The 27,839-nt window shown below is 44.9% G+C and overlaps 2 protein-coding genes across 2 annotated transcripts in view; one reads left to right on the top strand and one right to left on the bottom strand.

Moving 5' to 3' along the window:
• The window catches only part of nectin4b (nectin cell adhesion molecule 4b), a 30,498-nt gene extending 7,344 nt beyond the window's left edge, over positions 1-23,154 (top strand). Inside the window, exons 2-11 of the mRNA XM_072440215.1 lie at positions 3,031-3,231; positions 6,537-6,704; positions 9,311-9,589; positions 11,094-11,211; positions 16,346-16,497; positions 17,794-17,959; positions 18,629-18,704; positions 20,514-20,573; positions 21,230-21,406; positions 21,850-23,154. Of these exons, the coding sequence (XP_072296316.1) occupies positions 3,031-3,231; positions 6,537-6,704; positions 9,311-9,589; positions 11,094-11,211; positions 16,346-16,497; positions 17,794-17,959; positions 18,629-18,704; positions 20,514-20,573; positions 21,230-21,406; positions 21,850-22,140 (1,688 nt within the window). The 3' untranslated portion in view covers positions 22,141-23,154. The remainder of the gene's footprint in view (positions 1-3,030; positions 3,232-6,536; positions 6,705-9,310; positions 9,590-11,093; positions 11,212-16,345; positions 16,498-17,793; positions 17,960-18,628; positions 18,705-20,513; positions 20,574-21,229; positions 21,407-21,849) is intronic.
• Positions 23,155-24,470: 1,316 nt separating this feature from the next.
• LOC140355568 (uncharacterized) lies at positions 24,471-27,290 on the bottom strand. Its single transcript, XM_072440207.1, has 2 exons — positions 26,919-27,290; positions 24,471-26,025 (listed from the first exon to the last, which is right to left on the bottom strand). The coding sequence occupies exons 1-2, from the start codon at positions 27,178-27,180 to the stop codon at positions 25,184-25,186; spliced, it is 1,104 nt and encodes a 367-aa protein (XP_072296308.1). The 5' UTR covers positions 27,181-27,290; the 3' UTR covers positions 24,471-25,183.
• Between the last annotated feature and the right edge of the window lie 549 nt (positions 27,291-27,839).

Raw genomic sequence — 27,839 nt, forward strand, 5'->3', positions numbered from 1 at the left:
GTTGCTCTGGTTTAACCCTGGTTTAACCCTGGTTTAGCTCTGGTTTAACCTTGGTTTAACCCGTGTTTAGCCGTGATTTAGCTCTGGTTCAGCTCTGGTTCAGCCCTGGATCAGCCCTGGTTTAGCCCTGGTTTAGCCCTGGTTTAGCCGTGGTTTAGCTCTGGTTTAGCTCTGGTTTAACCCTGGTTTAGCCCTGGTTTAACTCTGGTTCAGCTCTGGTTCAGCTCTGGTTCAGCCCTGGTTTAGCTCTGGTTTAGCCCTGGTTTAGCTCTGGTTTAGCTCTGGTTCAGCCCTGGTTCAGCCCTGGTTTAGCCCTGGTTTAGCCCTGGTTTAGCCCTGGTTTAGCCCTGGTTTAGCCGTGGTTTAGCTCTGGTTTAGCTCTGGTTTAACCCTGGTTTAGCCCTGGTTTAGCCCTGGTTCAGCTCTGGTTCAGCTCTGGTTCAGCCCTGGTTTAGCTCTGGTTCAGCCCTGGTTTAGCTCTGGTTCAGCTCTGGTTCAGCTCTGGTTCAGCTCTGGTTCAGCCCTGGTTCAGCCCTGGTTTAGCTCTGGTTTAGCTCTGGTTTAGCCCTGGTTCAGCCCTGGTTCAGCCCTGGTTTAGCCCTGGTTTAACCCTGGTTTAGCCCTGGTTTAGCCTCTTCTCTCACACCCTTTCCTTAACTCGTGCCCGCTTCATATGGACGTGGAGCTAATGATTGAGCCGTTCTCATGAATGAATAACCACCAGAACCTTTGGTCAAAGCCTCAGATCCGACACTTCATTTGTGTCCCACGTTCAAGAGCTTTAATCAAACTGATAAAGTCTTTAGTCCCGTGAGTCATGAACAGCCCCGTCACTTTGTCATTTAAGTGAAGGGAGAAGGTACGCAAGTCATTTGTTAAAACACTACTCATGAACTGATTACTGTATTTTCCGGACTATAAGTCGCACCAGCCAAAAAATACATAATAGAGAAGAAAAAACATATATAAGTTGCACTGGAGTATGAAATGCAGTTGCAAGTGTGAAAATAACAAATAATATCACATATAAGTATAAATATAAGTATAAGTCGCACCCCGGCCAAAACTAATGAAAAAGGTGCGACTTATAGTCCAGAAAATACGGTAATAGTTTGGACGTAGCAACAGATTTATTTAAATTTTTATAGCTGCAACAAACAATATTTTAGTCGTCTTTAGTAAACGTTATAAACCAAACTCATGTTTATGTTTTGATGTTATAATGCCACTGTTTTGGTCATAAATGGCTCTTTAGCGTGTGTTTTAGACTCTTTAGTCCGTGTAAACATAAAGAGGGTTGATTTAACGGTTGATGAATCGTTGCGGCCTTCAAACAAACACCCGACTGACATATACTTCAATACTTCAGTCCAGTGCAGTACAAATACATGTCTGTTTGTGAGAGGAAGGACATGATGTGGTGTTTAGCTCTGTTTTGTGTTCTGTGTTTGCCAAGAATCTGTCCAGTTCCTCTGTCGAACCAAACGCATCAGAACGTCACATTCAGACGCATTAGCCTCATGGAGCTACAACGCACACATCTACATTTAGCTTTAATTCAGGATCCAAAACTGCCCTTTTAGTCATGGGCTCATCCCAACGACATAAACAACTTTTCTAATTCATTTACATTCTTAATACATACAAATACCGTATTTTCCGGACTATAAGTCACACCTTTTTTCATAGTTTTGGCCGGGGTGCGACTTATACTCATACTTATATACTTATACTTAGACTCTGGAGCGACTTATATGTGATATTATTTGTTATTTTCACACTTGCAACCTTTTATTTTTTATTTATTTATTTACAGATACAAAACAGTAACAATAGTTGGACAACAGGAACAAAAAATAACGCAAAAGATACTTATATACTTATACTTATATACTTATACCTATATACTTATACTTATACCTATATACTTATACCTATATACTTATACCTATATACTTATACTTATATACTTATACTCCAGTGCGACTTATATGTTTTTTCTTCTCTGTTATGCATTTTTTGGCTGGTGCCACTTATACTCCGGAAAATACGGTAACAATTGTTTTAGAATGTCACTCATGTTGCCGTCATTCCTGCTGCCAAACTATCCACAAAAATAAAGAGTAATGAGTTTGAGATGAGATTGTCTTTGTGTGTTTTGAAATAAGACTATAATAACACTTTAAGGTGAAATTCCAAAACTTTATGAACAATGAAAATGCACAGATTTCACGTAATGCACCACTTTACACACGATACGATGTTAAATGTACCGAGAGTTGTCTCATTCGCACAGGTTCAGTCTCAAATGCTTGGTTTCACTGCATGATGTCATCTGGTGGTAACTGCCAAACCAGTGTTTTACAGTGAAGCTGCAACTTCCATATACCGTATTTTCCCGAGTATAAGTCGCACCGGCCGAAAAATGCATAATAAAGAAGAAGAAAACATACAAGTCGCACTGGAGTATGAAATGCGGTTGCAAGTGTGAAAATAACAAATAATATCACATGTAAGTCGCTCCGGAGTATAAGTATATAAGTATATGAGTATATGTCGGTGTAATCCCTCATTCGTCCAGGCGTGTTCCATAGTAGAAAAAGCTTCAGTTGTAGTCATCTGGACTCAGTTTGAAAAAATAGACGTTTCGACTCTCATCCAAGAGTCATTGTCAATAACAGAATTTAGGTCGAGAACTCCGATATTAATACTGTTCTGTGGTAAGACCCGCCCATTGGGAGGAGCCTTCCTGAAGTAGAAAGAGAACTCTAAAACGTCTATTTTTTCAAACTGAGTCCAGATGACTACAACTGAAGCTTTTTCTACTATATGAGTATAAATATAAGTATAAGTCGCACCCCGGCCAAAACTATGAAAAAAGTCCGTCAAATTATGATTTCGATGTGTATTATTGATGATTATTGAATGTTTTGTGTGAATACTTTTGCCGTCTTTGTTTCCGTCCGTGTTTTAAAGTCCCGTTTAGTTCGCAATCGTTCACGTTTAACCGTTGCGTCTCCGTTTCCGCAGCGACACGGAGCCGCGGTGCGTTCGTGGACCCCGTCGAGCCCCGGACGTCCCAGCGCTCCAAGACGGACTCCCAGACGCGGCTGCCCTGCCGGTACCAGGTCGGGCCCGACGAGAATGTGGTCCAGGTCACGTGGTACAAAGAGCTGCCCGACCGGCCCAGGGACCAGATGATCACGGCGCACTACAGCCACGGGCACAGTGGTAAAACCTGAGACGCTTTTACCACCTTTTACCTCCTTTTACCACCTTTTATCACCTTTTACCACCCTTTACCACATTTTACCTCCCTTTACCTCCCTTTACCACCTTTTACCTCCCTTTACCACCCTTTAAATAATAATAATAATAATAACTTTTATTTATATAGCGCTTTTCAGTGACCCAAAGACGCTGAACATAATAAAAAAGGGGGGGGGTATTTACAGACAGGGGGGACAACACGTACAGAACACATTAATATACAGATAAAATGAACAAGACAGAAGAAGTAGAGAGAAAAATATGGGGATGTAACAGGGGGTAGAAGTGTAGGCAATGGGGTAGAGGAGGCTAGGGGTAGGGGAGGTCATAGGCTTGGGTGAAGAGGTATGTTTTTAGGCGGGATTTGAATGTTGTGAGTGAGGGAGAGTGGGGGACAGGTTGGGGGAGGGAGTTCCAGAGTCGGGGTGCTGTTCGGGAGAATGCTCTGTCGCCAAAAGTTTTGAGTCGGGATGTTGGTGCAGTCAGGGTGAGAGAGGAGGAGGAGGATTGGAGAGCTCGGGTGGGGCGGTGGGGGATGAGGAGGTCAGACAGGTAGGGAGGGGCAAGGTGGTGAATAGCTTTGAAGGTGAGGAGGAGTATTTTAAAGTTTATGCGCTGCTTGATGGGGAGAGAGTGGAGAGAGCGGAGAACGGGAGTGATGTGATCACGGGACCGGGTGTGGGTGAGGAGGCGGGCAGCGGAGTTTTGGACCATTTGGAGTCTGTGGAGGGAATGGGAGGAGATGCCAGTGAGGAGGGAGTTGCAGTAGTCAAGGCGGGAGGAGATGAAGGCATGGATGAGGGATTCAGCAGCGGGGAGGGTGAGGCAGTGTCGGATTTTGGCGATGCGGCGGAGGTGGAAGTATGAGGTCTTGACGATGTGGCTGACATGGGGAGTGAAGGAGAGGGTGGGGTCCATGATGACACCGAGATTGCGTACCAGGGTAGAGGGGGTGATGGTCGAGGTGTCGATGCTGAGTGAAAAGGGACCAGTTTTATTGAGAGTGGATTTGGTGCCAATGAGGAGGAGCTCTGTTTTGTCACTGTTCAGTTTGAGGAAGTTGAGAGTGAGCCATGATTTTATTGTAGAGATGCAGGTTTCGATGTGGCTGAGGGGAGGGTTTTGGGTGGATTTGGTGGTGAGGTATATCTGGGTGTCGTCAGCGTAGCAGTGAAAGTCCAGGTTGAGTTGGCGGAGGATGTGACCAAGGGGGAAGATGTAGCAGATGAAGAGGAGGGGGCCGAGGACTGAGCCCTGGGGGACCCCCTGCGTTACTGGGGAGAGGGTGGATGAGTGACCGGAGAGGGAAATGAACTCTTGCCTGTTGGTGACAGGCAAGAGTTCATTTTTTTTTACCTCCCTTTACCACCTTTTACCTCCCTTTACCACCTTTTACCTCCCTTTACCACCCTTTACCACCCTTTACCACCTTTTACCTCCCTTTACCACCTTTTACCACCTTTTACCACCCTTTACCACCTTTTACCTCCCTTTACCACTTTTACCTCCCTTTACCACTTTTACCTCCCTTTACCACCTTTTACCTCCCTTTACCACCCTTTACCACCTTTTACCACCTTTTACCTCCCTTTACCACCTTTTACCTCCCTTTACCACCCTTTACCTCCTTTTACCTCCCTTTACCTCCCTTTACCACCCTTTACCTCTTACCACCTTTTACCTCCCTTTACCTCCCTTTACCACCTTTTACCACCTTTTACCTCCCTTTACCACCTTTTACCACCCTTTACCACCCTTTACCACCCTTTACCACCCTTTACCACCTTTTACCACCTTTTTCCTCCCTTTACCACCTTTTTCCTCCCTTTACCACCTTTTACCACCCTTTACCTCCTTTTACCTCCCTTTACCTCCCTTTACCACTTTTACCTCCCTTTACCACCTTTTACCTCCCTTTACCACCCTTTACCACCTTTTACCACCCTTTACCACCTTTTACCTCCCTTTACCACCTTTTACCTCCTTTTACCTCCCTTTACCTCCCTTTACCACCCTTTACCTCTTACCACCTTTTACCTCCCTTTACCACCCTTTACCACCTTTTACCACCCTTTACCACCTTTTACCTCCCTTTAACACCCTTTACCACCTTTTACCACCCTTTACCACCTTTTACCTCCCTTTACCTCCCTTTACCACCCTTTACCTCCTTTTACCTCCCTTTACCTCCCTTTACCACCCTTTACCTCTTACCTCCTTTTACCTCCCTTTACCTCCCTTTACCACCCTTTACCTCTTACCACCTTTTACCTCCCTTTACCTCCCTTTACCACCCTTTACCTCTTACCACCTTTTACCTCCCTTTACCTCCCTTTACCACCTTTTACCTCCCTTTACCACCTTTTACCACCCTTTACCACCTTTTACCTCCTTTTACCTCCTTTTACCACCCTTTGCCCTCTTCAAAGTGTGGAAAAGATGCATAGTTTGTTTTAATAGCATGCTTTTCAGCGGTCCAAGCGTGTTCTTGGCCTCCTAGTTGTGCCGGAGCGCCGTTAGCATGCTAGTTGGTGCCGCTAACTCTGCTCCGGCGTTACTTCCTGGTTCCTGGACGAATGAGGGATTACACCGACATATTTCCTGGTTCGCACAAAATAAAAGGCTATAAATCGCCTTTATTTGGTTGATTATGTATTTTAATACATCTTAATGTACAATAGAAATATGAATTTGACTCTTCGACTAATTTAAAAAATAATACTGACTAATTGGCGATTAAATAATTTCCCATTTCCCTCTAAAGTTTTTTTACAATACAAAACATATTACATTACAAAACACGACATATTATCTCTACTAGGGGACAATATGGCATTTTGTGTCTGGATTATCGGGGCCAAAATGATGCGATATCAGAGAACTATTAAATAACTGACAAAATGTTATAGGTAATAATATTTACAGTAATTTAATGTTATAAATTCCACATGAAAAACTATAATATAAATGCACATTGTGGATAATCCGGTGGTGATATATATATATGTATATATATATGTATGTATGTATATATGTGTATATATATATATATATATATATACACATATATATATCATATTGTGTGTGTGTGTGTGTGTACATTGTGTGTGTGTATATATATATATATATATATATATATATATATATATATATATATATATTTCTGAAGCCTCCGGTTGTTTCTGAAGCCTCCGGTTGTTTCTGAAGCCTCCGGTTGTTTCTGAAGCCTCCGGTTGTTTCTGAAGCCTCCGGTTGTTTCCCTGCAGAGTCCTTGCCTTACGCCGGCCGCGTGCGCTTCGAGAGCAGCGTTCCCACGGAGAACGCGGCGCTGCTCATCCCCAGCACCGAAGAGTCGGACGAGGGCGTCTACATCTGCCACATCTCCACTTACCCCAACGGAAACTTCGAGCGCATCATCGCCCTCACCGTGTGGAGTGAGTACTACAGGCCTTTTACCGTTTTATCCACCTGCATGCGGACGGCGCCGATATATCAGTTCTGTTGATCCCAGTATTTAGCCTCACTTTAGACCTGGTTTAGTCCTGTTGATCCCAGTATTTAGTCTCACTTTAGACCTGGTTTAGTCCTGTTGATCCCAGTATTTAGCCTCACTTTAGACCTGGTTTAGTCCTGTTGATCCCAGTATTTAGCCTGATTTGAAGTCAAGTTTCAGCGTCTTTTTTCTCCACTATGACTTAAAGTTTAGCAATCACGGCCTTCACCACGTCAGCTCTTTCTCACGTGCTCAGAGCGCTGCAGAGAGCGCTGCAGAGAGCGCTGCAGAGAGCGCTGCAGAGCGCTGCAGATCTGCCACAGAGACGTGCTAAACTGTTATTACTGTTGCGATATTGTTTTTGGCCCGGTTCTTCGCTTCGACGTCTGGCGCTCGTCGGGACACGCCTCGGATCAAGAAAATCGACTAAACGCTGCAAATTTAACCTCTAATGAACTTTCTCCAAAGCGTAAACACACTCTCTCCGTTTAAACGTAATCCCGGCGTTTAATGTAATCGCTCTGAGCAGTTTGAGACCACCCACTGAACTACACCTCAAATAAAGTCTAAACCAGGATTAAATCATGTCCCAAATCAACAACAGACTGACATTTTCAACACAAGATAATATCACTTTCGTTTCCATGTGAGTTTATACTAGTTCAGCTCAAGAACATTCAAAAAAAAGGTCACGTTTTGCAGTTCAAGGGCCTGTTTTAGTGTCCATACTTGATCAAACGAGTATTTAGTTGGTCTACTTATCGATTCTACAACTAGTATCGATAAGTGTCTGATTTTCGACACTTTTGACAACCCAAGAACAGACTAATGAGTCACAATAGTAGAGAAATGAGGGGCACAAACATGTAACCAGTTATTTTATCTACGGTACAATAGAATTCAGTCATTTTAAATGCAAAATAATAGTACTTTCTTGTCTTACCATTTGGTCTGACACTAGTTCTGATTAAAGATCAATAACTGATCAGGGAAGTTTTTATTTCTAATTTTATAGATTAGTATCAATAGTTTTAGTATTTAATTTTCTATTAAAAAAGATAATAAACTAAGAAGGCCTTTTATTAGAGACACATCACAATATTTAGTAACTACCCAATTTCAAAGTACAATTTCAACCTTATTTAATGTCTTTGCAAGTCGCTGTGATGGTTAAATATATATATATATATATATATATATATATATATATATTTTTTTTTTATGTGCGGAAACTTTGATTGTTTTTGTATGTAACTATAGCATCTTAAATGTAAAGAAAGAAAGAATTGTGGGGGGGAAAAGCGTTTGCGTCGGTTCTCTGATGGTGTATTTTCACGAGCAAGCTGCAGGGGGAGCTCTAGCGCCAGTGTTACTTAGTTCTGCTTTAAGAGTGGGGCAAGATCTTTGGTTCGAGAGTGTATTTTGTGACATTCGTGTCATTTTCTCCTGATATGGAAAATGCAACAATGTGATTTTTTTTTTTTAACAGTTTAATTTTTCTTTTACGTGATCTAACTGACAAAGATGTGGCTGCCAATCTGCGCCAATGGCCTCTTCGACGACGACGGCTAACCATGCTAATGCGCGGTGCGGTTGGGCTCGCCTGTTGTGTCCTTGAGCGAGACACTTGGTTCACTCGTACGTCTTCCTGTTCAGAGTTTACGTCGATGGACAAAAGCGTTCAGACCCGGACGTTAGACTCTCGTCGTCGCGGCGATCGCGTTACCCACAAACCCGTTCTTCCGTCTGCGTTTGGCGAGCGCGATGCGTCACGGCTGTAAACGACACGGCGTCATCTCCTCGTTATCGGTCTGAAAACGCACGCCGCCTTTGACTCATTAACGTCAAAATGAGAGGATCTGACAAAACAGACTTTATGAGACGAAAATGTGAAAAATCTAAAACATAAAGGCGGAACAAAATCGTGACTAAATTTAGTGTTGAAACTAGAGTCTGATTTGAGTATGACTTTAAAGTATAAATACAGTCGAAACTACACTTACAGGACAAAATTGGACCTTTTCCTGATATTTTAGAAGTTGAAAATGACATAGTCTTACTTTTTTTAAATTATCATCATCAAAATTGCTAAAGTGGCTTTCAAATCATAATTAAGTTTGAAAATTCAGTCGCATTGTGAGATCACGTGGGCTTAATCAGGATTGTGTTTTCATTTATAATTAAAGTAGCTGCTCCATATTATTACAGTGAACATTTATGAACATTTAGAACACTATTATGAACATTTATGATTACTAAAAATAAAATATCGAGTTGCAATTGATTTTAAATTAGCAAAACTTCTGTATTTTATATACATATTTTCCCCTAAGTTGGTTTTATGCCACTGTGCAGCGCTTTTGTGTGAAACATGCTTCAGAAACAAAGTGTCTGCTCTCGGTCTAAAGTGTGTGTTTGGTAAAGTGGGCGTGAGTCGATGACAAATGAAGACTAAACACTCAACTATTTCTGTCACGATAAACTCTGCCTCAAACGGAGAATCGATAAGTGTGAGTCGTGTCGCTCATGTCTCCTCTCTCTCTCCAGGCCTCCCCATCTGGTCCGTGGAGCCCGTGGTCATGCGCGAGGGCCAGCCTTTCGGCCTGGCCGCGTCCTGCCGCGCCGTGGGCCGGCCCGCTCCCACCCTGGCCTGGGACACGCCGCTGGCGGGCAAGGTGCAGAACCGGAGCGGCGAGAACGGCGCCGTGTCCACGCTCTTCTCCGTCCACCCGCTGCGCTCCATGAACGGCAAGCGACTGGACTGCCTGATGTGGTATCCGGGCCTCCAGCAGCCCGAAAGGAGGACCAACACCCTGGAGGTCCAGTGTGAGTACGGGAGGGTCGCCGGTTCGGGCCGCGAACGCGCAAAGTCGCCGTCGTGTCTCTCCGGGTCGGACACGTGCCCGCGATGCCCGTTCAGAGCGCTGCAGTGGCCCATTTGTGATCAGAACGCTATCGAATGTGGGACGAACGCTCATGGAACTGGTTCACTGTCGGCTGACCAGCAGAGACCACACGCTTTTTCAATACCTGACTACCGTATTGTCCGGAGTATAAGTTACACCAGCCAAAAAATGTATAATAGAGAAGAAAAAAACATATATAAGTCGCACTGGAGTATATAAGTATAAATATAAGTATAAGTCGCACCCCGGCCAAAACGATGAAAAAAGGTGCGACTTATAGTCCGGAAAATACGGCACTTTACAGAGTCTGAAACGTTGACCCTCTGTTGGCGTGGAAACCGGCCTGGCGATCTCTCTCCCCTCGGCCCGTTTTCGATTCCGTTCTTTGAATGAACGAGTGTCCCTGGTGTGATGTCACTTCAACAGACATGTCATTTTCAACAGATTTTTCACCTTTTCCCCCACAAATAGCTTGTTGATTGTTATAAAACTATACTTTATATGTACAACAGGTACAAATACACCAGATAAAGTCAAAATTAGAACATCATAAAAAATTGTCATGGGCCCTTTAATTTTCTATATTATTCTGGCCTTTTAAGACGTTTTGGTGAAATTTAAAGGTCATTTAGGCTAGAACTGGGCATTATGACTAATAATTGCTTCGTCAGTTTTACAGACTTTGAATCACGGAGTGACTGAATCATGCGCCAAACTGAAAAAATAACTGCGTGTTTTGTATTAAGCTAATGCGTTATTATTATTCCGAATGTTGGAGTGAGTCACAGGAAGGAGATTCTTTACGGCAGAGCTAATTATGAGCTCCAAAACGAGCCTCTTGGACTGGTTCAGCTGCATTTCAGTCTCGCCCGTGCTAAATGCAACAGGATGTACCGCACAACTCTGTAGGATTTCCTTCTCTCTTTGCGGCGCAGTACGTGTTGTGTAAATCAATGCCACGTTCAAGCAATGAAATGTATGTTTTAATGACTGATGTTGCACTAACGAACTAAAACGTCAAAATTGGGCTGCAAACGTCCACGTTTACACAGGTTTGATGAGGAAAGTGGAAAAAGTACTGCAGTAAAGTAGAAGTATCACACATAAAAAGGTACTTAAGAAAAAAGCACAGGAAGTACAGGTTTAGAAGTAAAAGTAAAAGTATTTCACGCAGATTTTTGATGACTGTTTGAATCTTAATAGAGAATTGTCCTGATATTTTTTTTTTAGATCCATTTCTCAGAGTTTCTTCTTATATATTCAGGTATATTTGTATTTGGGTCGTGAACTTGATGCAGCAAAGTCACCCCTCTAACCATAAGAAAGTCCTTTATACTTTGAAGTCCTTAGAAAGTACAAATACCTAAAGATTGTACTGTGAGTAAGTGCCGTTCTGGTTCTGAATGTTGCGTGGTTGTTTTCAGACCCTCCAGAGGTGAAGATCACGCCCGGGTCGGGACACTGGTTTGTGGGGATGGAAAAGGCCGAGCTCGTCTGCCACGCTCGAGGACAACCACAGGTCTCATCCGTCACCTGGAAGTGGTAAAGTACTTTATTATGTGTACTCGGGGGTTTGGACCTGGTTTAGACCTGTTTAGTCCTGTTTAGTCCTGTTTAGTCCTGGTTTAGTCCTGCTTTAGTCTTGTTTAGACCTGGTTTAGTCCTGCTTTAGTCCTGCTTTAGTCCTGCTTTAGTCCTGCTTTAGTCCTGTTTAGTCCTGCTTTATTCCTGCTTTAGTCCTGCTTTAGTCCTGCTTTAGACCTGCTTTAGTCCTGCTTTATTCCTGCTTTAGTCCTGCTTTAGTCCTGCTTTATTCCTGCTTTAGCCCTGCTTCAGTCTTGCTTCAGTCCTGCTTCAGTCCTGCTTTAGTCCTGCTTTAGTCCTGCTTTAGACCTGCTTTAGTCCTGCTTTAGTCCTGTTTTAGTCCTGCTTTAGTCCTGCTTTAGTCCTGCTTTAGTCTTGTTTAGACCTGGTTTAGTCCTGCTTTAGTCCTGTTTAGTCCTGCTTTAGTCCTGCTTTAGTCCTGCTTTAGACCTGCTTTAGTCCTGGTTTAGTCCTGCTTTAGTCCTGCTTTAGTCCTGCTTTAGACCTGCTTTAGTCCTGCTTTAGTCTTGCTTTAGTCCTGTTTTAGTCCTGCTTTAGTCCTGCTTTAGTCCTGCTTTAGTCCTGCTTTAGTCCTGCTTTAGTCCTGTTTTAGTCCTGCTTTAGTCCTGCTTTAGACCTGTTTAAGACCTGCTTTAGTCCTGCTTTAGTCCTGCTTTAGCCCTGCTTTATTCCTGCTTTAGCCCTGCTTTAGTCCTGCTTTAGTCCTGCTTTAGACCTGCTTTAGTCCTGCTTTAGTCTTGCTTTAGTCCTGCTTTAGTCCTGCTTTAGCCCTGCTTTAGCCCTGCTTTAGCCCTGCTTTAGTCCTACTTTAGTCCTGCTTTAGCCCTGCTTTAGACCTGCTTCAGTCCTGCTTCAGTCCTGCTTTAGTCCTGCTTTAGCCCTGCTTTAGACCTGCTTTAGTCCTGCTTTAGCCCTGCTTTAGTCCTGCTTCAGTCCTGCTTCAGTCCTGCTTTAGCCCTGCTTTAGCCCTGCTTTAGTCCTGCTTTAGCCCTGCTTTAGACCTGCTTCAGTCCTGCTTCAGTCCTGCTTTAGCCCTGCTTTAGCCCTGCTTTAGCCCTGCTTTAGCCCTGCTTTAGTCCTGCTTTAGTCCTGCTTTAGTCCTGCTTTAGACCTGCTTCAGTCCTGCTTTAGTCCTGCTTTAGTCCTGTTTTAGTCCTGCTTTAGTCCTGTTTTAGTCCTGCTTCAGTCCTGCTTCAGTCCTGCTTTAGACCTGCTTTAGTCCTGCTTCAGTCCTGCTTTAGTCCTGCTTTAGCCCCGTTTGAGGACCACATCTTAAACAAAAAGGGTGTAATATGTCCTTTTATCCCATAAGAAAGCGGTAAAAATAAACATGTGGATGGATTTCCTCTCACAAAACAAAGCGATCAAACTGTGTCGATCCTTGTGTTTTGTCGAGCGGTTCTTTTCGTTGGCTCGGTGTCTCGTTTCTCCAGAGCAGAAGTATTTTCACACGAGGAGCAGCAGACGACAGACGAGCTCTTAATCACAGCCCTGCCACAGATAAGACGCGTAATGCCGTCAAAATACAGGGTGATTCTAATTAGAGAGGCCGTTTCAGCCGCGGCAGACGGAAACGTGCCGCGGCTGAAACGTGCCGCGGCTGAAACGTCACGTAAATGTAAGAAACAAATGTATTACACGTTTTTCATCGTGTCGTGTTTTCATAAAGAAATCTTTTTATGCGCAAAAACAGACAGAATTGCACACATTTGTGACATTAAAATCTGAAAAACACATTTGTGACATTTAAATCTGAAAAACTGGCAGAATTGCACACATTTGTGAAATTTAAAATCTGAAAAACACATGTGTGACATTTAAATCTGAAAAACAAACAGAATTGCACACATTTGTGACATTTAAATCTGAAAAACTGGCAGAATTGCACACATTTGTGACATTTAAATCTGAAAAACGGACAGAATTGCACACATTTGTGACATTTAAATCTGAAAAACTGGCAGAATTGCACACATTTGTGACATTTAAATCTGAAAAAACGGGCAGAATTGCACACATTTGTGACATTTAAATCTGAAAAAACGGACAGAATTGCACACATTTGTGACATTTAAATCTGACAAACGGACAGAATTGCACACATTTGTGACATTTAAATCTGAAAAAACGGACAGAATTGCACAGATTTGTGACATTTAAATCTGAAAAACGGACAGAATTGCACACATTTGTGACATTTAAATCTAAAAAAACTGACAGAATTGCACACATTTGTGACATTTAAATCTGAAAAACGGACAGAATTGCACACATTTGTGACATTTAAATCTGAAAAACGGACAGAATTGCACACATTAGTGACATTTAAATCTGAAAAACGGACAGAATTGCACACATTTGTGACATTTAAATCTGAAAAAACGGACATAATTGCACACATTTGTGACATTTAAATCTGAAAAACGGACAGAATTGCACACATTTGTGACATTTAAATCTGAAAAAACGGACAGAATTGCACACATTTGTGACATTTAAATCTGAAAAACGGACAGAATTGCACACATTAGTGACATTTAAATCTGAAAAACGGACAGAATTGCACACATTTGTGACATTTAAATCTGAAAAACGGACAGAATTGCACACATTTGTGACATTTAAATCTGAAAAACGGACAGAATTGCACACATTTGTGACATTTAAATCTGAAAAAACGGACAGAATTGCACACATTTGTGACATTTAAATCTGAAAAACGGACAGAATTGCACACATTTGTGACATTTAAATCTGAAAAACTGACGAAAATTGGCCTGAAATGTCTAATTCCGCCTAATTTTTTTAGACTTAAAACATAAATCAGGCTTAGAATTAGATCTCAGCAAATCCTTCAGCACGTTCCATCCACATGTTGTCGAGTACAAGACTGTAGAGTTTGGTGTGTTTAGGAGCTGCTTTAAGGTCTGATCTTTACGTCTTTGAGGGAGAAAATTGCATTTGGAATAAACGACCTTTGAAGTTACAACGTCCCAGAGAAATTAAGGACAAAGTGGATTTAATTAAATAATAAAACATCTTTTGGAGCAGATTGTACAGTTGTGTTGTTTCCACGTGTTGAGAGAACAAACTGACCAAAATATACCGTATTTTAATTTTTTCATAGTTCTTGCTGGGGTGCGACTTATACTTAAATACTTATACTCCGGAGCGACTTATATGTGATATTATTTGTTATTTTCACACTTGCAACAGCATTTCATACTCCAGTGAGACTTATGTTTTTTTTTCTTCTCTATTATGCATTTTTTTCCGGACTTATACTCCGGAAAATACGGTAAAAATTTGACATTTCTGCACTTTTTCTGTGTTCAATGTGATATTTAAGATATTTAGAGCACATTTCAGCACATTCTCATTGATTGCCATGAAATCATTTGAATATCGTCATTGAGATATTCGTTTTCGTCAATATCGCTCTTCCCAAAGTGCACAATTTTTTAATATAATGTAACAAAACAATGATATATATACCATAATAATAACAATTGAAAAGTAAATATCATGTCAAAAGAGAGTACCGTATTTTCTGGCTTATAAGTCGCACTGGAGTATAAATCGCACCAGCCAAAAAATGCATAATAGAGAAGAAAAAACATATATAAGTCGCACTGGAGTATGAAATGCGGTTGCAAGTGTAAAAAATAACAAATAATATCACATATAAGTCGCTTCGGAGTGCTACTTGTAGTCCGGAAAATACAGTAATTGAGTAATTCCTTTCCAGTTCTACAGTCATTACTGGACGTTACGGTAAACTATTCTCTCTTTCACCAAACTGAATTGAACAGCGTTGCTCCTTTGACCGTCGCAGACTCATTACTCTTATCGGGCTCGTTTTGCACCATGGCGCGGATCGGCCCGTGCGTCGGCTCTAAAGGGCGGAGCCAGGCGGCGGGGGTTTGGGAAGGGAAACCCGAGCTGACCTTTTCGGGGGGTAAACTGCAGGTAAACGTCCGCCGCTCCCCCACGGAAGCGAGGCAACCCGAGCCTCTCTGAGGACCAGGTCCAGAAACCGCCTCCCCCTTTGTGCGCCCTGCCAGATCCAAGTCCACGCATTGTTCAGGACGAGGCGGATCGCTGTAACGCAGGCGTGTGAGGATGTACCGGAGTCATCAGAACCACGCAAACGAACAAAAGCAACGAGCTACGCAGCACTTTGACCGGAATATTGAGTGACGCTTGTAAATCAGAACTTTCAAGAGGAATAATATCTAAATTATATAAACGGATCAACAATTTGGACAGACGTTCTACTGATTATAGTAAAAATAAATGGAAGGTCATTTTGTTTGGACGGACGAAGAATGGGAAAATACATGTGTATCTCCAATGAGAGCCAGAAAATCACATTCTGTTGGAGGGTCTAGCTGTTGGAGGGTCTAGCTGTTGGAGAGTCTAAGCTGTTGGAGAGTCTAAGCTGTTGGAGAGTCTAAGCTGTTGGAGGGTCTAGCTGTTGGAGAGTCTAAGCTGTTGGAGGGTCTAGCTGTTGGAGAGTCTGTGGCCGTCAGGAGGCAAACCACCGTCACGCGTTCCCTGACGTCATCATCCCACTCGATGTAGTGTGTTTGGGCTTCAAAACTCCTGCCATGAACACAATATGTGGAAACCTCTGGAACATGCTCCTGGCAGCACCGAAAAAAGACAAAAATCACTCAAAAAATGTACGACACAAATTGCATCAATGATCAAGAACTGCCACTTTAAGGGCCGATCTTTATGTCCAATTTAACTCTGTCGTTTAAACTAAATGAACATATTTTACTGCAGATTGAAGAGAGCAAACAGACCAAAGAAAATAAATAAAAAATACTTGTGCCTGTTATCCTCCTGTAATACTTTTACCTAAATAACAAAATGAAATACTTCTGAATATTTTATTGTACATACGTGTGGGAAAAGTCACTAGAACAACTTAAACAGAGTTATTCGAGAACTGGCGCATCTTTTTCTCAACGTTTCAAGACCGTATTTCCTTTCATTGTGTATCATATTTGCATGTTTTGCCCGTGTCGCATGAGTTTGTAAATGTTCTTGTGTGTTTTTAAAGGAACGACAGGGCTTTACCTGAAGGCGTTGTGGTGACGGAGAACAAACTGCTCTTCAGACGAGCCCTGCGCCTGAACGACAGCGGCGTTTACGAGTGTGCGGCGCTGAACGCTGTGGGAGCCGGCAGGACCGAGTACGAGTTCACTGTGGCAGGTGAGAGGGGAGCGCTGCCCTCTGGTGGTGAAGGGGGGGAGCCGGCAGGACCGAGTACGAGTTCACTGTGGCAGGTGAGAGGGGAGCGCTGCCCTCTGGTGGTGAAGGGGGGGAGCCGGCAGGACCGAGTACGAGTTCACTGTGGCAGGTGAGAGGGGAGCGCTGCCCTCTGGTGGTGAAGGGGGGGAGCCGGCAGGACCGAGTACGAGTTCACTGTGGCAGGTGAGAGGGGAGCGCTGCCCTCTGGTGGTGAAGGGGGGGAGCCGGCAGGACCGAGTACGAGTTCACTGTGGCAGGTGAGAGGGGAGCGCTGCCCTCTGGTGGTGAAGGGGGGGAGCCGGCAGGACCGAGTACGAGTTCACTGTGGCAGGTGAGAGGGGAGCGCTGCCCTCTGGTGGTGAAGGGGGGGAGCCGGCAGGACCGAGTACGAGTTCACTGTGGCAGGTGAGAGGGGAGCGCTGCCCTCTGGTGGTGAAGGGGGGGAGCCGGCAGGACCGAGTACGAGTTCACTGTGGCAGGTGAGAGGGGAGCGCTGCCCTCTGGTGGTGAAGGGGGGGAGCCGGCAGGACCGAGTACGAGTTCACTGTGGCAGGTGAGAGGGGAGCGCTGCTCTCTGGTGGTGAAGGGGGGGAGCCGGCAGGACCGAGTACGAGTTCACTGTGGCAGGTGAGAGGGGAGCGCTGCCCTCTGGTGGTGAAGGGGGAGGATTATATGCACGCGTTTGTCCAGAAGTGGAAAGTAACTCATCGCAAATACTCACATTTACAGCTTTTCATTGCATTAAATCTTCATAACAATATACACACACTGTTTAAATAATGCAATAGCTGTAAATAATTCCATATAATAATTAAAGCAATAATCACCATCATCGTCATCACTATGTATTATTATTATTTATTTATTTATTTTTAATTATTATTACGTATTATTAGTATGTTTTATTTTTTCTAATTATTATTATGTATTATTATTTCTAATTATTATGTGTTGTTATTATTATTATTATTATTATTTTTCAAATTATTATTATGTATTATTATTTTCAATTATTATTATTATGTATTGTTATTTTTTTCATGATGATGATGATGATGATTATACTAGACATTTCTGTTGCTTTCTGGGGTCATTTTTGATAAAGTGCTCAATACAAACAAACCTTGCATTTTTCCAAAAACGGCACTTGCAACATTTAAAAACACTTATATTTCTTGCACATTCGCTCACTCCCACGTGTATCTTTAAACTGTAAGGGTTCGTCTGATTGTGAATAAGCTCCGGTCTCGTTCCCAGAGCGTTCGTTCCGTTTGGCGGACATCACCAGCGACAGTCGCCTGCTGATCCTGATCGGAGCGGGGGCGGGGCTGCTGCTGCTCCTCATGGTCCTCGTCATCGTCTTCGTCAATCGCCATCACAAAAACAAGCACAAGAAACTGGAGATGGAGCTCAGCGAGAAAACGTGAGGCTTTTACACCAGCTCGGAGAGTCCAAACGTGTTCACTCTCCACTGAGCTGAGTCTTAACCCAGGACACACTTTCATTCTGGGCATATAGTGGTTTAAAAGTATCGAAAATCAGACGATAATCAATATTAAAACTACTATCGGAACTAGACGATGTGTCGATACAAAAACATCATATAAATGGGACACAATTGGACTTTTCAGAATTATTTTAAGCGTTATAAGACTAGTTTAAGACCAAATACACATAATTAAAGTACTAATATTTTGAAAATGACATTGTGGTGTGGTGTTCGAAATCAGCGTCGAGTATCGAGCGCAATGTAACAACGTCAAGATTTAATGACTTTTCAGAAACAATAATTCAATCTTTTATTAATAACGTGTCAAGGGAGCATAACGCTGCAAACAACCTGAAAACAGAAGAAACGCTAACGATATGAATGAATGAAAGGGTTTCTGTGAGTTTAGCCCACATTTCTGGAATAAAGTCTGTAAAAACAAACACTATTTTTTTTGGATGATGTCAGTAATGTTCTTAAGACTCGCGTATCTGCTGAGAGTGACACATTTAAACTTCTTTTAAGAGAACTGGACATGATTTAAAGTCCCAATCGTTGGGAGGTGTAAAAACGGTGCGTTCTCTTCTGTTTCTTCCGCTTCAGGGAGGAAATCAACTCTCTCTCCAGACAGACCTCCTTGAGACGACTCAACTCCGTCAGCAGCGACCCCAGAAGCCAGGTAAACGGACAACTGTTCTCCATGATAAACCTCAAAAACTTGAACTTAAATACTTTTTAACGCACACACAACGAATAACGAATTAATTTGCGCTTTTCGTTCTACCGTTTCGCTCTCAAATGATTGTAAAAGAAGCTAACAGTGACTAAGTCTGTATTGGCTAAAGCTAAAAGAAGCTAACACTATTGTGAGTGTGTCTGTATTGGCTAAAGCTAAAAGAAGCTAACACTATTGTGAGTGTGTCTGTATTGGCTAAAGCTAAAAGAAGCTAACACTATGGTGAGTGTGTCTGTATTGGCTAAAGCTAAAAGAAGCTAACACTATGGTGAGTGTGTCTGTATTGGCTAAAGCTAAAAGAAGCTAACACTATTGTGAGTGTGTCTGTATTGGCTAAAGCTAAAAGAAGCTAACACTATGGTGAGTGTGTCTGTATTGGCTAAAGCTAAAAGAAGCTAACACTATTGTGAGTGTGTCTGTATTGGCTAAAGCTAAAAGAAGCTAACACTATTGTGAGTGTGTCTGTATTGGCTAAAGCTAAAAGAAGCTAACACTAGGGTGAGTGTGTCTGTATTGGCTAAAGCTAAAAGAAGCTAACACTATTGTGAGTGTGTTGGCTAAAGCTAAAAGAAGCTAACACTATTGTGAGTGTGTCTGTATTGGCTAAAGCTAAAAGAAGCCAACACTATTGTGAGTGTGTCTGTATTGGCTAAAGCTAAACGAAGCTAACACTATGGTGAGTGTGTCTGTATTGGCTAAAGCTAAAAGAAGCTAACACTATGGTGAGTGTGTCTGTATTGGCTAAAGCTAAAAGAAGCTAACACTATTGTGAGTGTGTTGGCTAAAGCTAAAAGAAGCTAACACTATTGTGAGTGTGTCTGTATTGGCTAAAGCTAAAATAAGCTAACACTATGGTGAGTGTGTCTGTATTGGCTAAAGCTAAAAGAAGCTAACACTATTGTGAGTGTGTCTGTATTGGCTAAAGCTAAAAGAAGCTAACACTATTGTGAGTGTGTCTGTATTGGCTAAAGCTAAAAGAAGCTAACACTATGGTGAGTGTGTCTGTATTGGCTAAAGCTAAAAGAAGCTAACACTATTGTGTGTGTGTCTGTATTGGCTAAAGCTAAAGGAAGCTAACACTATTGAGAGTGTGTCTGTATTGGCTAAAGCTAAAAGAAGCTAACACTATTGTGAGTGTGTCAGTATTGGCTAAAGCTAAAAGAAGCTAACACTATGGTGAGTGTGTCTGTATTGGCTAAAGCTAAAAGAAGCTAACACTATTGTTAGTGTGTCTGTATTGGCTAAAGCTAAAAGAAGCTAACACTATGGCGAGTGTGTCTGTATTGGCTAAAGCTAAAAGAAGCTAACACTATGGCGAGTGTGTCTGTATTGGCTAAAGCTAAAAGAAGCTAACACTATGGTGAGTGTGTCTGTATTGGCTAAAGCTAAAAGAAGCTAACACTATGGTGAGTGTGTCTGTATTGGCTAAAGCTAAAAGAAGCTAACACTATGGTGAGTGTGTCTGTATTGGCTAAAGCTAAAAGAAGCTAACACTATTGTTAGTGTGTCTGTATTGGCTAAAGCTAAAAGAAGCTAACACTATGGTGAGTGTGTCTGTATTGGCTAAAGCTAAAAGAAGCTAACACTATGGTGAGTGTGTCTGTATTGGCTAAAGCTAAAAGAAGCTAACACTATGGTGAGTGTGTCCGTATTGGCTAAAGCTAAAAGAAGCTAACACTATGGTGAGTGTGTCTGTATTGGCTAAAGCTAAAAGAAGCTAACACTATGGTGACTTTTCTCTTCTCTGCTCAGCCTGAGGACTACGCCCTGCTCCGGGTCGACAGCAGAATGAAGCAGAGCCAGATGTCTTTGGTGAGTCTGGTATTATCACTGTGTCACTGAACGCTCCACTGCACCAGTGTGCAGGCTTTTTATGTCCTTTAAACCTGTGCCACATCTTTTCTATATTTCATCTGTCCTATAACCTCTTAATTACTGTTCTATAACCTCTACAACCCCTTTATTACCGTTCAACAACCCCTTTATTACCTTTACTACTGTTCTATAACCTCTTTATTACTGTCCTATAACCCCTTTATTACTGTTCAATAACCCCTTTATTACGTTCTATAACCTCTACCACCCCTTTATTACGTTCTAAAAGCCCTTTATTACAGTTTTATAACGTCTTTATTACCCTTCTATAACCGCTTTATTACTGTTCTATAACCCTCTTTATTACCGCTCTATAACCTCTTTATTACCGCTCTATAACGCTCTTTATTACCGTTCTATAACCTCTTTATTACCGCTCTATAACCTCTTTATTACCGCTCTATAACGCTCTTTATTACCGTTCTATAACCTCTTTATTACCGCTCTATAACCTCTTTATTACCTCTTTATTACTGTTACTCATTACTGGGGTGTCGTTCTTGTCTCCATGGTGATAAACGGGTTAAATTCATGTGGAACATTGAAGAGTTCAAGTTCAAAGCTCGTCTTGACTCACTCCGCTGTAAATGCAGGAGAGGCCGCTCTACAGAGGCAGCCAGGCGACGCTGGCGGGGCGGTGGGCGCCCCCTGGTGATGTGGTGGTGGACGCGCTCGGTCGCCCCGTGGTGTGGTGTGAGAGAGAGATGGACCCGGAGCTAGAGCGGGGGAGGAGGGCGGAGTCTTGCCTGAAGAGCAGCAACATGTCTCTGGTGAGGAACTGCTGACGCTACGATCCACTTCCTGTTCTGTGTCGAGAGAAGACATGTGTTCACTATAATATCCCCAATCTGTTTTATTATTTATTTTCTGGGACAGGACACATAGATTTGTTCTACCGTATTTTCTGGACTATAAGTCGCACCAGCCAAAAAATGTATAATAGAGAAAAAAAAAACATATATAAGTTGCACTGGAGTATGAAATGCAGTTGCAAGTGTGAAAATAACAAATAATATCACATATAAGTCGCTCCGGAGTATAAGTGTATAAGTATAAAAGTATAAGTCGCACCCCGGCCAAAACTATCAAAAAAGGTGCGACTTATAGTCTGGAAAATACGGTAAATTCTTGAGAACAAATGTATCCTGATTTGCCTTAGCGTGCTTGTATTTGATTGGTCGGATCACATGCTGTAAGCTCCTTCCCCCCGCAGGACTCCGGCCTGCCCTCGTCTCTGGTCCCGCTGAAGCCGCCGCAGGAGGACGTCCTCGTTGCCTGTCGAGACGGCGAGCTGCCCCACCTGCGACAAGCCCCGGAGCCGTGGAGCCCACCCGCCCTGGGGCCGGCGGATGACGACTCCGACAGCGGGAGTTACCAGCTCTCCGAAGCGCTGCACACCCACTTCTACTACAGCAACGGACAGCTCCGCCCACGACCGCACTCCAACGCCATCCTGCTGCACCCGAGCAGGCCCGGCTCCGTCATACGCAACCACCACGTGTGACGGACCCCGGGGCGGGACGGTTTGAACTGAGGAAGAGCACGGGACGGTTTGAACTGAGGAAGAGCACGGGACGGTTTGAACTGAGGAAGAGCACGGGACGGTTTGAACTGAGGAAGAGCACGGGACGGTTTGAACTGAGGAAGAGCACGGGACGGTTTGAACTGAGGAAGAGCGCGGGACGGTTTGAACTGAGGAAGAGCACGGGACGGTTTGAACTGAGGGAGAGCGCGGGACGGTTTGAACTGAGGGAGAGCGCGGGACGGTTTGAACTGAGGGAGAGCGCGGGACGGTTTGAACTGAGGGAGAGCGCGGGACGGTTTGAACTGAGGGAGAGCGCGGGACGGTTTGAACTGAGGGAGAGCGCGGGACGGTTTGAACTGAGGGAGAGCGCGGGACGGTTTGAACTGAGGGAGAGCGCGGGACGGTTTGAACTGAGGGAGAGCGCGGGACGGTTTGAACTGAGGGAGAGCGTGGGACGGTTTGAACTGAGCAGCTTCAGTAATATCTATCCTGGAAAAACAACGTGACTATAGCTGTATTTATTCTTTATCCGACATTATTCAATCAAAACGCCAAAAAAGAACAAACTATTTGTGATTTGCATTAACGATACACTTCATCTGTAAATATTCACCTTTATTTGAGCTAAAATGTGTTTAAAAAGTCTCATTGTACGAGAGAAATGACGGATCGACGGTGAATCGATCACTCACTGTCGCTCTGTTCTCATTGGACGCAGAGTATTTGAAGGCGTTTCTCATTGGTCAAATCGTTGTTTCATATTTTAAGCTCAAATATCGTGTCAATTTGATGAGAAAGTCACAATTGAAACGCTCGAGCTTTGGAAACATCCCAAAATTCAACTGCACTTCCTCCTTCACATATAATCCTGTAAAATAATCCATTGACCTGAAATAAACTAAAGACTAAACGACTATAGCCCTTAACGACGGGGGGGCCTTTTCTCGCCTCGTTAATAACTTTATTTTCTGATTTTAAGTGATGTCTTCATAAAACGAGTCGCAAACTCAGTTTGATATTGTCATTAAAAACAAAAAATGGTCGTTTCCCCCTGAATTTATTGTTTCCTGTGTGTGGGGGGCCGCCAGGGGGGATCGTGCCGCCGGGGGGGATCGTGCCGCCGGGGGGAATCGTGCAGCTGGGGGGGATCGTGCAGCCGGGGGGGTCGTGCCGCCGGGGGGGGGGCCTCACCAGTTGGGCACCGTGCTGCCAGGGGGGCCCTGTGCTGCCAGGGGGGCCCTGTGCTGCCAGGGGGGCCCTGTGCTGCCAGGGGGGCCCCGTGCTGCCAGGGGGGCCCCGTGCTGCCAGGGGGGCCCCGTGCTGCCAGGGGGGCCCGGGAAACGACCACTTTTTGTTTGTTTTTACTGGCGATATTGAACCGGATTGTACGAAAAAAGAAAACATCGACACAAATATGAAGATGGGAATCCGTCCCAGACACGGGAAGAACGTGCAAACTCGAGGGAAAAGTCCCGCGCCGCCCAGGAAACGAGCCCAGGACCTTCTCGTGCTCCTAGATTTATACTATATTAAAAAAAGAACCAAAGTCGTGCGATTACTCAGCGATATTTGTGTCAAAATTGTTTCTGTAAATCTGTATTTTATTTTCTGTCCGTTGCGGGACGTTCTGGGAAAAGTACACACTAAATACTACGAGTTCAATGAAGGAAGCGGAATGTTCTGGACCGTGTTCTGGACCGTCATGAACTCATGAACATGTTTACAACGTTCTGTTCTGGTCAAACCAGTCGTGGATGTAAATATTATTGGGTGAAAAGAATTGTGTATAAAAGTACTTTTTGTAAGTATTGTATGTAATGTATAATGAATTTCCTGACTCGTTCCCGACGACGAACGACGAGCGAAGATTTGTGACTAAAACGCACGAAAACCAAAGTCGCCTTTTGTCGCCGCACGTTTACTGTTTTATTAAATAATGTCAATGTTGTTTTGTTTGTTCATTATTGACCTAAAGCGCTTCGTCACGAGTACATGACCCCATCTCGCCACGACACCCATCTCGCCACGACACCCATCTCGCCACGGACCCTCATCTCGCCACGGACCCTCATCTCGCCACGGACCCTCATCTCGCCACGGACCCTCATCTCGCCACGGACCCTCATCTCGCCACGGACCCTCATCTCGCCACGGACCCTCATCTCGCCACGGACCCTCATCTCGCCACGGACCCTGACCCTCATCTCGCCACGGACCCTGACCCCCAGCTCGCCATAAACCCCCAGCTCGCCATAAACCCCCAGCTCGCCATGAACCCTCGAAGAATGCAACTTTTAAAAACAGTCGCTACATTTATTATTGCATACAGCTGTTAAATAACATTCAGGTCACGGCGTGTCAAAGGTCACGAGCCGTTTTGAGCGGCCTTGTGCGTCCTCTGGTGTCAAGTCACGGGGCGTGTCAAAGGTCAGGGCCAGTTCTGCGTAACCTTGTGGATCCTCTGGGGTCAAAGGTCACAGGCCGATTCCGCGTGACCTTGTGCATCTTCTGGTGTCAAAGGTCACGGCGTGTCAAAGGTCAGGGCCCGTTCTGCGTGACTATGTGTGACCTCTGGGGTCAGGGGTCGTTTTGCGTGACCTTGTGTGTCCTCTGGGGTCAAAGGTCAGGGGTCGTCCTGCGTGACCTTGTGTGTCCTCTGGGGTCAAAGGTCAGGGGTTGTCCTGCGTGACCTTGTGTGTCCTCTGGTGTCAAAGGTCAGGGGTTGTCCTGCGTGACCTTGTGTGTCCTCTAGGGTCAGGGGTCATCCTGCGTGACCTTGTGTGTCCTCTAGGGTCAGGGGTCATCCTGCGTGACCTTGTGTGTCCTCTGGTGTCAAAGGTCAGGGCCCGTTCTGCGTGACCTTGTGTGTCCTCTGGATCAAAGGTCAGGGGTCGTTCTGCGTGACCTTGTGTGTCCTCTGGTGTCAAAGGTCAGGGCCCGTTCTGCGTGACCTTGTGTGTCCTCTGGGGTCAAAGGTCAGGGGTCGTCCTGCGTGACCTTGTGTGTCCTCTGGGGTCAAAGGTCAGGGGTCGTTCTGCGTGACCTTGTGTGTCCTCTGGTGCGTCCGTAGGTTGCTCCTCTGGGAGAAGCTCTTGCCGCAGGCGTGGCAGGTGAAGGGCTTCTCTCCCGTGTGGATTCTCTGGTGAATCTCTAAGTGGCTGATGCGGTCGAAGCTCTTGCCGCAGAACGGGCAGATGAACCATCGCTCCCGGACGCGCTTGTTGGCCTTGCTCGCTTCGCCGTCGCTGAACGAGAAGAACCCGCCGGCGCTCGACGCGTTCTCCGCTCGACACGGCTCCTCCGAACCGTCCGGGTGAATTGCTGAACTCTGGCGATCCGGTAGCGCATTGGCGTCGCCGCTCCGGCTCGTCCCGACGTCCGTGAAGGTGTCGGCGGTCGGTTCCGAGGGGCCGTCGAAGATGTCCAGCGCGTTCTGAATGAGGAGGATCTCAGAGTCCAAGTGCCGCGACATGTGCTTCGAGTCCAGGAAACGCTCGTCATCGTCGCAGTCGTCGCAGCAGTCGTCGTCCGGCGGCCACGCCCGACACTCTCCTCGCTCCGGATCGTTCTTGTCCGTTGGGTTTTCGCTGGGCTCCACGACCTGGACGTCGTCTTCGTCCTCTTCCAGTTTGACCATGGCGTCGTTTTCGAGGTTGCCATCCGGTTCCGGGGCGATCGACGGAGGAGACGGCGTTGGGCGGTCGGGCTCTTGAAGGCGGGGTTCTGGAAGGCGGGACTCTGGAAGGCGGGACTCTGGAAGGCGGGGCTCTTGAAGGCGGGGCTCTTGAAGGCGGGGCTCTTGAAGGCGGGGCTCTTGAAGGCGGGGCTCCGCGGGCAAACTCCGGACACAGTTTATGACGGGACCTGAAAACATAACAAACCTTTATTTACGGTTTAACACCATAAAAACTGACTTGAATGAAACCGGTTTATTTAAAGTTTGGCTCATTTGAGGCTTTTTGAAGTCGTGACACTTAAAGCTTGACGGACACGACACTCGCAGGAAAGTTCCACTGTGCAGCTTTAACTCGTTATGTCACTGTCAAATCTGCAAATATGGTCACTTAAATGCAACGTTAACTATTAAGTTACCTCCCCATCGAGCTACCCTCTCCTACATAGAGCTATCCTCTCCTCCTCCATAGAGCTGCCCTCACCTCCTCCATCAAGCTACCATCACCTTCCCCATTGAGCTGCCCTCACCTCCATTGAGCTACCATCGATGACCTTCCCCATCGAGCTACCCTCACCTTCCCCATCGAGCTACCCTCACCTTCCCCATTGAGCTGTCTTCACCTTTTCCATCGAGCTCCCCTCACCTTCTCCATTGAGCTACCCTCACCTCCTCCATAGAGCTGCCCTCTTCTCATGGAGCTGCCCTCTCCTCCATAGAGCTACCCTCACCTCCTCCATCGAGCTACCATCACCTTCTCCATCGAGCTACCATCACCTTCTCCATCGAGCTGCCCTCACCTTCATCGAGCTGCCCTCACCTTCATCGAGCTGCCCTCACCTTCTCCATCGAGCTGCCCTCACCTTCTCCATCGAGCTACCATCACCTTCTCCATTGAGCTACCCTCACCTTCTCCATCGAGCTGCCATCACCTTCTCCATCGAGCTACCATCACCTTCTCCATCGAGCTGCCCTCACCTTCATCGAGCTACCCTCACCTTCTCCATCGAGCTACCCTCACCTTCTCCATCGAGCTGCCCTCTCCTCCATCGAGCTGCCCTCTCCTCCATCGAGCTGCCCTCACCTTCTCCATTGAGCTGCCTCCTCGCCTCGCTGTGCGCAGCAGCAGAGCTCCGGTTCCTGCATTGAGCTTCGTGTTGCTCACTTTCCATCTCCAGGATCCTGCGGCTCAGAGCTTCGATCTCTCCGTCTCTCCGGCGGAGCTCGGCCTGGACCAGCACGAGCCCGTCCTCCCACACTTTCCCGATCTCCGCCACCGCCGCCTTCGCCAGCATCTCCAGCACACGGCTCACTTTGGCCTGGAAGGTCACGCACGTGGCCGCCATGTCCGGCCTGAGCGCGCGCGAGGGCGAGACGTCTGTTCAAAGTGTCACGTTCTCCACGTTTGAGGAGTTTCGTTCACATAGAAGCGGCGGACGTGAAACAAAACACAACATCAACACGGAAGCCGGAAGTGGCAATAGTCACGTGACACGAAGGCGATCATAGTGGCGGCGGTGGGACAAAAGGACAAAACCCGAAGACAAACGTGTAAATTGTGTAAATAAAATAATAATAAATGATAATGGTATTAATTATACAAAATACGAATAATAACAACAAAAACAGCCACTACTACTACTACTACTACTGATAATGATAATAATATAAATAATAATAATAGTCATCTTTATTTCTTTCCCCACCAAAACTGTGTATTTTTTTAAATATAATTTGAGATGTCTTTTATTTATATTCATGGTTTCAGGTGTTTTGTTGTGAGTGACATATCGAGTACTTTCCACCGTTTATATAATAGGATATTTTGTTTTGGATCGTTAATCTTTATGGTGATGTTGTTATGGCGATGTTGTTATGGTGATGGAGTCACTCTAACCCAGTGGTTCTCAAACTTTTCACACCAAATACCACCTAAGATGATATGTGCCATTCCACGTCTCACCAGATCCAGCCCTGGACTGAACCAGGCCGAAATTAAACATGG

This window comes from Eucyclogobius newberryi, unplaced genomic scaffold (genome assembly GCF_026437365.1).
Source record: "Eucyclogobius newberryi isolate DKJ021-1_F unplaced genomic scaffold, fEucNew1.0.hap1 SCAF_115, whole genome shotgun sequence".
NCBI lineage: Eukaryota > Metazoa > Chordata > Actinopteri > Gobiiformes > Gobiidae > Eucyclogobius > Eucyclogobius newberryi.

Coding starts and splice junctions, on each gene's coding strand:
- LOC140355568 (XM_072440207.1), bottom strand. CDS start 27,180: ATGGCGGCCACGTGCGTGACCTTCCAGGCCAAAGTGAGCCGTGTGCTG. Junction 26,026..26,918: donor GAGGCAGCTCAATGGAGAAG/GTGAGGGCAGCT, acceptor TTATGTTTTCAG/GTCCCGTCATAAACTGTGTC.